The sequence below is a fragment of the Labrus mixtus genome, chromosome 21 (assembly GCF_963584025.1).
Source record: "Labrus mixtus chromosome 21, fLabMix1.1, whole genome shotgun sequence".
Classification (NCBI taxonomy): domain Eukaryota; kingdom Metazoa; phylum Chordata; class Actinopteri; order Labriformes; family Labridae; genus Labrus; species Labrus mixtus.
In genome coordinates this window covers 20,800,869-20,815,115 of record NC_083632.1, presented here as the reverse complement: position 1 = coordinate 20,815,115, position 14,247 = coordinate 20,800,869, and the positions used below count along the sequence as shown (strand labels likewise).

The 14,247-nt window shown below is 42.4% G+C and overlaps 1 protein-coding gene across 2 annotated transcripts in view; it reads left to right on the top strand.

Annotated features, from left to right (window-relative positions):
• The window catches only part of grid2ipb (glutamate receptor, ionotropic, delta 2 (Grid2) interacting protein, b), a 52,256-nt gene that overhangs the window by 13,888 nt on the left and 24,121 nt on the right, over positions 1-14,247 (top strand). For both annotated transcript variants that reach the window (XM_061027638.1, XM_061027639.1), the window contains 2 exons: positions 7,973-8,251; positions 13,371-13,456. In XM_061027638.1, the coding sequence (XP_060883621.1) occupies positions 7,973-8,251; positions 13,371-13,456 (365 nt within the window). The remainder of the gene's footprint in view (positions 1-7,972; positions 8,252-13,370; positions 13,457-14,247) is intronic.

Sequence of the window (14,247 nt, the reverse complement as noted above, 5' to 3'; positions counted from 1 at the left end):
CCTTCATACACCCAGTTTACAAGAGAGACTTTCCTAAACCTTATCCAAATGAAACAAAATGAAAACAAAATAACTCAAGTTGAAATCCAGACAAACCCCTATGACATCATTTTGACATCATCAGGGTTGTTTTTCCCCAAAACTTTTAAAAGCTCCTCTCCAGACTCTCAGAAGACATCTTCACAGGAGCGGTGGTACTTCTTTGTGACAACTACATTGAGGTTAATGGATAAACTCGGTCGATCTCCCTTCTTCTAGATAATTGGCTCCTTTAATTACATTGCAATACACCAAACCTGCTGTGAGCCATCAGCGGTACAACAAAAAAATACATTATTCAAGCAGCATGTGAGAGAAACATGTCAGAAATAATTGGCTGCTGCATGCTGCTTTTTGTCCCGTGTTGTTGTGGTGCTGACTGGACAGCTCCTCTGAAGAGAGTAGCACATGTGGTTCACAACCTTTTTTTTGGCTCGTGACCCCGCTTTGACTTCACAAAACGCTGGCGACATCCAAAACACTTTATTCTCAAATCAGTTTTCAATCATGTAATATTTTCTTTTTTTTACTGTGTTGCAAGTAAACATTGATTTTAGATCACATTTAGGCATTTTTCATGTATATTACTGTGGATAGAGGAAGAAAGGCTGAGATGACATTTCTGCACAATGGATGACAATGGACCACAGTAGCCTATGTTCACTATATTATAATATACAAGATATTTTTTTATTGATCCATGAAAACACATTTCAGGCGACTCCATTTGAATTCCATGCGACCCCACATAGCGGGTAAAATATTTAAAAACCAGTGTGTTGTTTCTTTATGTTTGAAAATTGGAATACTTTACTTTTAAAGAAGTCATTTGGGCATTTTGTAACATCTGTATCCTCTGTGTCTGATAGCCTTCAGTTTATAGTAGTGTTGACATGTTTCATCTCAACAGTGCAGTGTTAGTTTCTGCTTCTACAGCAGCAAGATTTGAATTCTTCCTTCATGTCTGTGAATATCATGTCTGATGTTTGGGTAGTACAGTATCTTCATCAGTCAAGGAGTTGAGTTGCCAACATATTGAAAACAGAGTGAAAGACACGGAAATAAAGTATGAAATAATAGAACATTAGTGATGAGGATTAACAATATTGTCAGTCAGTATCACACTGAATATAAAGCAATATGCTGACTGATTGTAATAACATGAAATCATTTATAATTAAGTCTAATAATGGCAATGGTCCATCAAGAAACATTTTGCATCCTGATCAAACAACTGTGAAATATTCCACTCAAACATATAATGTTCAGCATATTTAAAAAAAAACAACAACATGTAAAATAGCTACTGCTATACTGCTAGCCTCAAAAGTCTGAAGTGGTCTGGCTTGTAGGCTGATCTGTACACATATTAAAGACTGAACAGCTGCACTCTTCTTATAGAGAGCAGATAGTGACAGAATCTGAGACCTTTATGTTCCACATGTAAATGAGCCTTCATTATTGGCTTCATGCAGGAACAGCACGGGGCTGGGGGTCTTCTGTGTTTACCTGAATACCATTAAACAAAGAGCGTTGGTATCTCTGCATAATGAAATGAACAAGGCTGACATTAGCTGTGAAGTTAGTTTTTCCTCCCCCTCTCTCCTTCCCTCTTTACAATCAAAGTGCCCTAATTGCTTTATTTAGCCGTCAAAGTTGTGCTCATGCGGCTTAATTAGCATCTCGTGGACATGTACAGTGTTACAGTGGTAGCTGTTATCTCGTCACCATCAGCGAGTTTGCTTGCTAATTACTCCGCGGGTACTGTTTTTTTTTTTCTTTTGTTTTTCAGAGACTCAGTCTGCTTGTGGCTGATTCATCTGATCAGCAGATCAACAGCGAATCAGCCATCTCAACACAACAGACTGCTGGAGGTGGAATTGAAAATAGTTGTTTGTGCTAGTTTGATTTTAAAACCACTGGGATTTATGAAACAGAAAATAATTATCTTCACACTGGCTTGATATATGAGCTGGGACTTGGGTTCTTTCTATTCAATTTAACAAGTGCAGTCTCAAAATTGTTTCACTTAGGTCTGGTTATTAGATTGTAGCAACTTAGGTTCAATATTCATTTTCTCCCTTTTTTGATAACAACAATTTGAAAGAATTGAAAGGAACAATTGACAAAACATTTTTAATTTTACCAGATTTAGTTAATAGCTCATTTTCATTTGCGGGGCCTGGGTCTTTACCCATAGTAACCTTGGCTTGGCCACATTTTTTGTTTTAAATCCTCTAAAATACAGTTATTTTGGCCAGTTCTCACTTTTTTTAGGGGGCTTGATTAGCTGACTTAAAGAAACTGTTTGAAATTAACATAAGGACTCAGAAGTGCTTACTGTTAGCTGTGTGTTTCCTCTCATTGGGCTATGCTAGTGTTCACTCACAGGCTAAATCTGATTTAACTAAGCTATCAAACTATTATAATAAGGAGCAGCCAGAGTTATCTTGGCTTGGCATGAACCTCAAACAAAGCTAGCCTGGCTCTATCCAGAGTGTCCCAAACCAGACTACTAGCAACTCTGTGCAGCAATAGGCTAGCTTGTATTTTCTCTCTTTAAACTTGGTTAGATTATGCTTACAGGCTACTTGAGGTAGCTGCATTTTTTTTGGTAGAGTCTCGTCTAACTAAACAGTCAAACTATCATAATAAGAAGATAATAAGATAAAGATAAAATAAGATATACTTTATTCATCCCAGCAGGGAAATGTAGGTGTTCCAGCAGCCAGCATACAAACAAACACACAACACAACACATATATACATACACACAACACAACACATATATACATACAAACAAACACACAACACAACACATATATACATACATATCCCACCCATACAAAAAACATGAGCCCACAATACATAGCCAGGATAAAAAAGTGGTATGGATGGTCCATGTGCATAAGTAGCTGTTACTCATAGATAACAGTACAAAATACTAGCTCTGCCAGTGCATAGTATGATAAATAAATAAATAATTATTATAAAAAAAGCAGTCAAGTGTGCAAAATACAGTTTGATATATGATATATGCAGCTCAGGCTAAAGTTTAAAAGTTTAAATGTCTTCTGTCCTTACTTAAAGTTGAGTCGTTATAAAGTGCAATTGCAGTAGGTAAAAAAGTATTTTTAAATCTGTCCTTTTTTCAGCTTAGCTGCCGTAGCCTCCCACTAAAAACACTCTTTTGTTCACACACGAGATTGTGTAAGGGATGCATGTTATTGTCCATAATGTTCAACAGTTTCTGTATCATCCTTCTCCCCATCACCACCTCCAGGGGCTCCACAGCAGTCCCCAGCACAGAGCCAGCCCTCCTAATCAGCTTGTTAAGCTTTTTAGAGTCACAAGCCCTGATGCTCCTGCCCCAACAGATGGCTGCAAAGAAAATGGCACTTGCCACAACAGTCTGATGAAACATGGACAACATTTTGCTACACACATTAAAAGACCTAAGCTTCCTCAAGAAGTAGAGTCTGCTCTGACCCTTCTTGTAGACAGCCTCTGTGTGCTTCCAGTCCAGTTTATTGTTGATGTGCACCCCCAAGTATTTATAGCACTCCACCACCTGCACCTCATCCCCAAGGATAGAGATGGTGCTTAGCTCAGGCCTGTCCCTCCTAAAGTCCACCACCATTTCCTTGGTCTTTGTTACATTTAACACCAGGTGGTCCTTCCCATTCCATGCAACAATGTTATCCACCGGCATCCTGTATTCTGTCTCCTCTCCACCACTGATACACCCGACTACCGCAGTATCGTCTGAGAACTTCTGTAAGTGACAAGCCTCAGAGTTATACTGGAAGTCTGAGGTGTATAGTGTGAAGAGGAGAGGGGGCAGCACAGTCCCCTGCGGCGCTCCTATGCCACTAACCGCCCGCTCAGACACAGACCTCCCCAGCCTCACAAACTGTGGTCTGTCAGTCAGGTAATCCATGATGTTGTGGTGGTGTCTACCTGCATCAGCTCCAGCTTCTCACGTAGCAGTATGGGCTGTATGGTGTTAAAAGCACTTGCAAAATCAAAAAACATAATCCTCACAGTGCTATCAGACTTGTCTAGGTGAGAGTGGGCTCTGTGGAGTAGGTAGATGATGGCGTCCTCAACCCCCACCCTTGGGCAGTATGCAAACTGCAATGGGTCCAGGTAGCTGGTCACCTGTGGTCTTAGGTGGGCAAAGACCAGCCTCTCAAGTACCTTCATGATGTGTGATGTTAGGGCAACTGGTCTGTAGTCATTGAGGGCAGAGGGAGAGGGTTTCTTGGAGACCGGAACAAGGCAGGATGTTTTCCACAGCACTGGCACCCTCCCATGGCTGAGGTTGAAAAGATGCTGTAGAATGCCACATAGCTGACCTGCGCAGGCTTTCAAAAACTCTGGGGCTGATGCCATCTGGACCTGCTGCCTTGTTCTGGCCGAGTCTCTCGAGCTGCATTCTCACCTGGCTACTGGAGACAGACAGACAGGCCAGAGAAGTGTGGGGTAGGGGTGGGGCACGGTGGGGGTCAGAGCATGTTGGGGGGGGGGGGGGGGGGCAGTGGGTGCCGTCCAGGTAACTTGCGGGGGGGGGGGGGGGCCTTGTGAGGGGGGAGGATGTAGGGTCTGTGTGGCTATCAGGGGGCCGGGGAGGTAGCCAAAGGCCTCGTGCTGAACCTATTGAAGAACACGTTCATCTCATTGGCCCTTTCCTGACTACCTTCTGCCTGATTTCCTTTCACCTTGAAGCCGGTTATGGTTTTCATACCGTGCCACACATCCCTCATGTTGTTCTGCTGGAGCTTGCTCTCCAGCTTCCTCCTGTATGCCTCCTTGTTTTCTCTCAGCCTCACCCTCAACTCCCTCTGAACGCTCTTCAGCAACTCACTGTCACCGTCCCTGAATGCCTTCTTCTTTTTATTTAGCAGACATTTTAAATCACTGGTGATCCAGGGTTTATTGTTTGCAAAGCACCTCACCTCCCTAGTAGGTACCACATTATCGACACAGAAGGAGATGTAGTCAGTTATACAGTCCGTCATGGAGTCAATGTTATTCCCATGGGGTTCGCAGAGCACATCCCAGTCTGTAGCCTCAAAACACCCTTGCAGGAGCTCATTGGTTTCCTGAGACCACCTCCTGACTGTCCTCGTGGTTGTTAGCATAGCATAGCATTAAACTCAGAAAAGCCTGCCTATCTCTATCCAGATTTCACAAACCAGAGTACAAGGAACTCTTTGCTTCAAGCTAGATTTTTCCTCTCTTTAGGCAATGCTAAGCTATGCTTACAGGCCACTTGAAATAGATACCTGTAGGCTATGGGAAGATATGCTAACAGGTCGCATTAGGTAGCTGATTTTTTATTTTTTATTTTCACAGACTCTTATCTTATTTAGTTGCCAGACTATTATGATATAGAAGCAGTCTGAGATGTGAGCTTAGCATAAAGACAGGCTGCCCTGGTTCTATTCTTAGGGCGCACACATTAGCAAAGTTGTTCCGTAGGCTACTGTGCTTAAGCTAATACTGGACTTTGCCAGTGTGAGTGCGCCCTTAGATTACATAACCAGACTACTGGCAACTAATTTCAATATGTAGCTAGCTCTGGACAGGGCTAAGCTAGCTAAGTTAGCTGGCTGATTCTTCTATTTAGGCTATGCTAAGCTAAAGCTATGCTAACAGACTGCTTGCGGTAGCCCCATCTTTCTTGCAGAATCTTAATTGAATCTTTTTTAACTGAAAAAAGCTTCCCCTATATGCACACACTGTCTGTCTTAAGTCTGTGATAGGAAAATGAAGATCTCGTGTTTTATTTTTTACATTTCCCAGAATGGAGTTAACTTTATACCCAAGAATCATATCAGCATTTTTCTTTTCTAAATTCTGATATTTTCTGTTTAGACACTGACAAAACAAATGTCAAAGAAATCCAGGTACATCAGTTTCCTTGCCAACTATAAAAACAGGTGAACTCATCCTTTAAGCCCAGGCCTGAGAACAAACAAAGAGCACAGTTGGAGGGGTACGGCATCGTCACAGTATAAAACGGTTCAAGCATGGATGTGTGGGTGTTTGCTTTGTCTCCTGGCAGCAGAACTTGAATGAAATGTTGTTTCTGTTGTCCCTGTGTGTGGGGGAAGACTCATTTGTTTTGTTCTCAAAGTCTGCACTGTTGTGTGTACACAGCCAACATGTATTATATCAACATGTACAGTTAACATATTTACCCCTCTTTGACCTTTCTGGGTATAACGCCACAAAATGTATGTTTTAGTGTGTTTTGTAGTTTTCAGGTATCAGATCTCAAGACCTACTAGTTCTCTGGTCTTAAATGCTGATCACATGGTGGGAAATATACCTGGGTGGCAAGAAGGGCAGGCAGCGCCTAATGTCAGATTGTATCTAGTTGCATTATGGGAATCTTAGAAGATAGCATTTTGGGAGCTTCACGCAGACTTAAAGTCAACACATCGTTGCATCAACTGTAGAAAGTTTGGACCGTCCATGTTTAAATTGAGTTCCAATCAAGCTTCAGTCTCCTGTGTTAAAAAATGAAACTGATACAGAAATGCTAAAACCTGCAGTACATCGATTGTCCACTTGAGGGTGGCTGCAGAAGCACTGGAAGTCACATACACACCCATTCAAATATGTCCGTGTTTAGAGGAGAAATTAACATGTTTACAGCTCTGTTTGAAAATCAAAATGGGTCTGCTTAGCTCATGTCTCTAACTGCACACACTGTCCAGTGAGGGTGAAGGATAGGTGATAAACACAATAAGGCGAGTAGCTAATCTGAGAGCGCATTGTAGCTGTCTGTCAGCAGGCTTAAGACCCGCCCTCCAGCTCTCATCCTGCTGTTAGGTTGACTGAAAGTTAGGTTGAGGTTCCAGCATGGGGACCGCCACCGATGGGCTTCAAAGACCCCCTTGGGTGATGTCACTCAGGCTTCGTCCACTTTTATTTACAGTCTTTGGTCCCAATGCTGTAAGTAATGCAAAACTTAATCTCTGAATTTAACCTTGAGGGGAATAAATGAGGATGGATCTCCTAGTGTGGTGTTTGTGATGTTCTTTCTCCTGTTTGTAGTCAGTATTTATTGAAGGATGAATCAGTTGAGCTTTTTAATAATGACTGGAGCTTTTGGAAGAATACTGGCTTCTCGGTATGAATAATGAATAATGAATGAATAATAATTTAGTTTAATCCTTCCCGCCTACAGTTCTGATCAGGTTAATTAGGCGGATGTTTTAATGTCATAGCTTGATTTTCTCTATAAAGAACGGTGAATTTGGCGAGACCCGAGGTCAATTAGAAGATGACAGCTTTCCGCTCAGTGCTCACGCTGTCAGGTTGACACAGAGGTGAGGCGTGGAACGGAAGTGTAGGAGAGTGAGATAATTTACATAGAAAAGAGAGAGAGAGAGAAGGGAGCAGAGAAATCCCATGCTTACTCACTCCCACACCTTTTTTTCCTCTAGCTGTATTAGAGCTCTGGTACCTCACGCTGCAGCATTGAGACTCCAGCGAGCTGCGGGTGATGTCGAGATTTCCTCACTGTGTCTGCTTCTTGGGAAAAAAAGATCTTTTCTTCCTGACCTCCATTTAAAATTGTCTTTCTTTTCTTTGTCTCTGGGGGAAGAAGTCGCCTCTTAGTGGGCTTTTTTCTTTGAACCATTTGAAGAAGTAAGCCTGTTGATTTGCATAAGAGTGGAGTTGGATTGAAGAGATTATTGTCGCAGCTGAGGAGTTGATTCCTACTTTTGGATCTCTGCTCGCTCTGGATGTTTCTCATTATCTTTTTTTGTGCCAAAGGACCAGATGTTTTCAGAATGGACCAACTTCTGATTTAGATCTCCTTAACTCTTTTCCTGACAAAACTCTGATGGACAAAAAGTAATATCACCCCCCCCTTTTTTTTTTAATTTCCCTCACATGCCACCATGTTCTCCAGAATCTTCATTCCCAAGAAGCACCGGCAGCGCTTCGACGACTCCGTCCAGCAGAACGTGATCAACCGTCTCTGTCGCAGCAAGAGCATCAGCGAGCCGCAGGGCAGGATCCGCCGCAGTCGGAGCGAGGATCACTCGGATCGCCACCACAGGTCCAAACGGGCCAGCTCGGTGCCCAGGGATGGAGAACCGGGAGGGAGGGGCGACGGGGAGAAGGACAGGGGCCCCAGGAAGTCTGTCTCCGGGATGCCTGCTCATCCCCCCATCGGACCCAACCAGAGGTGAGCGCACATGTAACAAGACACATGACTGCCAGAGTGTTCTGATATGACTTTTATCTTCCCAATGCCATTGACCAAATACATACATGTGGGTACCTGTAGATATCCTGAGTCCCTCCATTCTCTCAATAAACAAAACTGATTGTGACACATATTGATGACATGTAACAACCTTTAACTCTTCTGACTCTTTTTCACAGTTCCATTGTTCTTTGTTATCTGAACGTCATTATTTACTTGAAGCCAGTTAATTTTTTTTTGGGCAAGTATTAATCAATGATGGTATTGGATTTTCACATTAACTGGAACACTCATTGTTGGCTGCATTGCAACACCATTTCCAACACTGGTGTTGTTAACGCTAGAGGTACGGTATCGATTATGGTATCGTTATCGATACAGGTGTTGGTATTTAGTGTCCCGACAACTCAAGTTGTTGTTTATATTTTTGTGCTAAATGAGCTCCTCAACTCTGCTCGTAGTGATGTTAACTTTGAGAACTCTGGCTGCCAACAGGTTATTTCAACACATAATGCAGCAGCGAAAAGATGCATTTTATTTCTCAGACTTTTAGGTCCAGATTCAATAGAAAATGCAAAATAAAGCGTGGACAATGTGTCACCTTTTCCATCCCTGCTGTTGTCTTCTGAGTCCTGTCAAAAAGCTGCACTTGAATAAACTTAACTCTGTGTTCATCAGAAGATGTTTTTCACACCCTGTTACATAAGTCCTGAGGAAGGAAACGTGCTTAGGCAACCTCTTTAACTAGCCCCTGCCTTGGTGTAGCCCCTCACCTATTTAACATGTTCATCCTGCATCATTGTAGAGCCCCTGAACCATTGATCCCCTGCTGTTCATCCACCCACTAACACACTGATTACACACTGTCCAATTATCAGCAGCGCAGTGGGCTCAGTGCGGGATTACAGGGGGGGAGGCAGCACACTCCCTCACGCCCACACAAACCAGCTAAACCCTGAGACCTGTGTTCATCCACGCGGCGGCAGGGACAATGTGAGGCTGAGTAGTGTGGAGTGTATCATAATGGCAGATCACACATCGATAGAAGGAGAGCATTTGAGAGAGTTTAATTCATGTGGAAGAAGTGGCACAGTCACGATGATAAGTTGAGCTGCAGGCAGGCGTCTCTCCTGAACCTCAAGAGTGTTGTGTAACACTGTTATGTCTCCACTGAAACCACAAAGATGGATGGATGGATGGATGGATGGATAGATGGATAGATAGATAGATGGATGGATAGATAGATAGGGGCTGTTAAAATGTGATATTCAGGGGTGTCTGTAGCCTAGTGGTTAGTAGACCTCCTAGTGGGCGGCCCAGGGTTCGAATCCCAACTCTCTCTTTCACCCAGATTTCTGACTCTATCCACTGTCCTGTCTGTATATATAGAATATATCTGCCTTTATATATTAAAGGCCAAAAAGAATACCTTTAAAATTATAATAAAATGTTCTCAAGGTTTTAAAGATTTGGCCTGCAGTCTAACTTAAAGATGTCCAATAATAATAATAATTCAGACCCCGACACATCTCATGTAGCATTGCAGTCTCTATAGTCCAACTCAACTCTGCAAACGTATGTGTAGGTAGACTGATCAGCACAATGCAAAGTGATGCAGTTCCCTTTAATATCTTGTGTCCTTTGAGGGTTACAATAATGGCCTGAAATAAGCACAATAGTTTGTGAGATAATATATCACGCCTCCTACTTTTTATTGTCCATTATTTCTTTTGTAATTTTCTACATGCATAAAGGCAGAAATATGACTTTTGAGTTGCATTTGCAAATTTTCCATGTAGAACACAAGGTGTCACATTTCAAAGAAAAACATTGAACAAGCTTAAAACACAAAACGTGCTTATTAAAAAACAGACCTTCAGGGGGCGCTGGTGCCACAGTGGTTAGTGTGCGCGCCCCATGTCCAAGCGGGTGGCCCAGGTTCAAATCCAACATGTGGCTCGTTTACCCCATGTTAATCCCCTCACTCTCTCTCTCTCTCTCTCTCTCTCTCTCCCTGATCTCCATCTCTATCCACCGTCCTATCTCATTAAAGGAGGGCACCTGGGTTTTAATGGTTAATATCAACAGGGTTGTTCAATAGTCATATAAAGAGCGTTGTGTTGTATGAGCTAGCTTAACTAGCGGGATTTTAAGTTTCCTCGAATGAATCTTATCACAGCTGCTTGAAAATAGCCGTGCCGATGCCTGTTAACAAAAGAGCACATTGATATAAATGCTCACTATCGATCACTATGGATTGACTTGTGTGTATTCATGGCAGTGTTGGAGCTTCAGAACAATGAGACAGCACTTGGACTCATGAAGTAATGATTATTTTAATGACTGACTCACGTGAAGGCCCATAAAAGTGCAACGTGCGTTTATTGTCGACTAATGGGAATCAGGAGAGGCCTTGAAGCAGCCTGTTGTAAACACTCTGATTGTCAAGTGTGCTCGAAGCTGGTGCTGCGTATCTGACACCCTCCTCTCACACACACACTGACACGTTCACACACATGCAGCACCCGATGTGCCCATCTGCATTTAGCTCGTCTTATATAAGAGCCAGTGAAAGCATCTATAAAAGAATAGATCCGTCTGCTTTCTCTCCCCTCTCTCTCTTTTTCTTTAGTCCTCCCCACTGTTTACATATCAAGGCAGTGTTGCCTTGAGTCGTTTCCATGGAAACGCACCCTGGATAAACAGCGCAAGTGTCTCATCTTTGATGTAGCGGGAGGTTCAACCCTGTGTTCTCCTCCACATGGGGGGGAAGGAGAGCAGAGCAACACCCCCCCCCTCCCCCAACAAAATGTCAAAGCTTGTGTTCATGTCGACTGAGTCCTGATTTATTTTCATTAAGGACAGAAAACAAAGAGAGAGAGATATCTTTGGAGGGATGTGGATTGAGGCTGAGCAACTTTGGGATGTTATGTAAAAAAAAAAAAAAAACACTCATGTCATCTGCCTGAATATCTCAAACCCAGATCGCAGTAAAGACAAGCGTCATTTCTCCACCCGTTCCGACTCCCACACGCAGGAAGTGACGGATCAAAACAACAGTGAAGCCTTGAAACGCAGCAGAGAGCGAGAGGTCCAAACAGAGACAGCTGGGCTTCCCGACCATTCACAGAATAACAAAACTATCAGTGTTAAGCATCAGCGGTGAAATGATGACACTATTAGTGCTGAAACGATTTAGTGCCGAGTGGGATCGAAGACAATTGAGAGCAATTAACTAAATTATCTTTGAATCAAAAAAAGACAAACAACGAAAAACAACCTCCAGTTTATCAAATGGGAATAATTAGCATCTTAGTTTTGGATCATTGAGAATGAAATATGTGGTTGGACAATCAAAGTATTTCAAAGAGCAATTTGTGAAATGATTTTCTCCCTTCTGACGCGAGGCAAACAATGACATTAAAGATAAAAATAATATATCAATTGACTTTTGTTAGAGGGTTGGTGAGAGAAGGAGAAATGTTCTAGTTTGAACTCATTTCCCTTTCTCCAACCGTCCATATATCATGTGAGGGAGAAGGAATAGGTACATGTTCTAATGTTAAACTTATTTGGGATTTTATCGATTTTATCGTAGTAGGCCTGTATGATATGAGAAAAAATTATTGTGCATTAACATTTTTGCATTTTGCAAATATGAGTGAAACTTCTCTCTGACTGACTGTTTCTATCTCTTCATGGCTACCTGCTGTTCTTCATGTTTCACACAATACCTGTGTTTGCAGCATGTCTCTCCTGAATCACCCCAAAAGTTGTTGTTGTTGTTGTTGTTGTTTTTTTTACCTCTAATAAACATAAATGTGAGAGTAGCTGGTCGCTGTCTTGAGTGTAATGTGACTGCATCAGAATGGTTTGAAAGCATGAACATTACAGCCTCTTTTTATCGTACTAATTAGACTCTCGGGGGATGTGGTAATTGTGACGCTGATGTCGCCATAGCGATGAAATTGCGATTAATTTTACCCTGCCATACTTGGTTTTAATGGTTTCTTCTGTTGAACTGGAACAATAATAATAATAATAAAGAAAATAAGTGTTTATATTCAAAATTCAGAGCTTTAACTTACAGCAAGTTTTAAATTCAGTTGTTTGTTTCATGACTTCTTTTGGTATCAGACTCCCACAATGCCTCCACTGTCTCTCATGTTTAACAATAAAAACAAGTCAGAGTTTGTTCAACAGGTGACTTCATCTGCCCAATAAAAAAATAAAAAAACTCTCCTCTGAATCACTAGTTAGGTGTTCTAGATGCGAGAATTAGATAGATTTAAGACAACAAATAAACATTGTCTACTGACATCTGTAAAGCCTGGCTCACACTGCAGGATAATCAGGCCGATTTGAGCTCCGATTCTTCCTTCCCGACAATTTCAGGGTCTCTCCCGACTCCAGGCTGCTTGGACCCGATTCTCTGTTCAGATTATCTTGTAGTGTGAGAGGTACAAAGATCCAATCTTAACGTCCCCGATCTGCCCGGCGATCGTCGGGGACGCCCCGATTTATTTCAAACATGTTTGATATTTAGAATTTAAAATCTTGACGATTACATCATGAAAAGGGTCCAACAGAAGTGACAAGGGAGGACTGTAGTCATGACGACCAGCGGCAGGACGCAACCCAGCGGTTTTTTTTTTTTTACTTTTCTGTACAGATCATCAGTGCAGCACTTTTCTGAAACTTGTATCCATATATCTACAATTGTATCAACTTTTCTATATCCTACAACAACTTCCACTTCCTTCTCTTTCTCCTTTGTTTTTTTCAAATGAAACTTTATTAATAATTGTCAACGCTCCGTCCCGATTTCACTCGTACAGCGTGAGCTCTCCGGCCGTGCCCAACAATTGGGTCGTACAGTGTGAGCACGTCAATCTCAAGGTCTGGTCAGTCGTACAGTGTGAGCTGACATGCCATCCCGACTTTTATACAATCGGGCTCTAATGTCACATTCTTAACCGATGTCTGTCAACAGGCTCGATATCAGCTGACGTTGAACTGATGCATGGGTGCATCCCTCGAATAGTTCCTCAATCTGTTGTTTAATGTATTCACCTCTCTTCTTCTTCTTCTTCCTCAGGATCATCCGCGTCTACAGGGGAAAGAAGAACTTCGGCTTCACGCTGCGAGGCCACGCTCCCGTCTGCATCGACTCCGTCATCCCAGGTATCTAATTTAAAAAAGCAGAACAGAACAGCCTGGTCAGTGCCTTCTCTCTCTCTCTCTCTCTCTCTCTCTCGCTCGCTCTCTCGCTCCCTCCCTCTCTTTTTTACAAACATTGTTCTGTGTTGGCTGAGAGGCGTGGATGTGTTCTATGTGGGCTGAGTCTGTTGTGGTGCCAGCCGCTGGAGGTTGGAGGTGATCAGGAGGTGTTTGTGTGTGTGTGTGACTATGAGTGTACCAGGAAGTGAATGTGCGTGACTCACCAATGAAATGTTAAGAGGAAAACACTTAGGACAGGCTGTGCCGTGCAGTAAGCGACACTTCTAGCAGTCAGTCAGCGCCTCACCACGACCACCAGGGAGCTCAAAGAGACTTTCATCTGAAGCTGGAGATTTCTAAATACTCAAACATTTTTACAAATGAGATAACTGATGAATAAGACGTTCTAGAAACTTCATAACGTGTCATCATGGTTTTATCTTTAACACCTGTTCATAGCACATGACATGACAGCCATTTCATTACTATGAACTTATTTGATGTTGAAAGGTTTTTGCATAGGAGTGATAGCAGTTTGAAAACATGACTTTCATCCTTATTTTAAGCCTGACAGCCTCACAAGTTTAATTAAAGTTTGCTTCACAAATCATGATGGGACCTCGGATGCTATTTTATAATGATATCAACATCCCTCTAGCACCTGGCCCTAGCTTGTAGTAAGTAAAGCAGGGGTCTCCAACAGGGAGCTCGCGGGCAGGTTTTTAAGTAGCTCGTCTATAGGTTGACCGACTGTG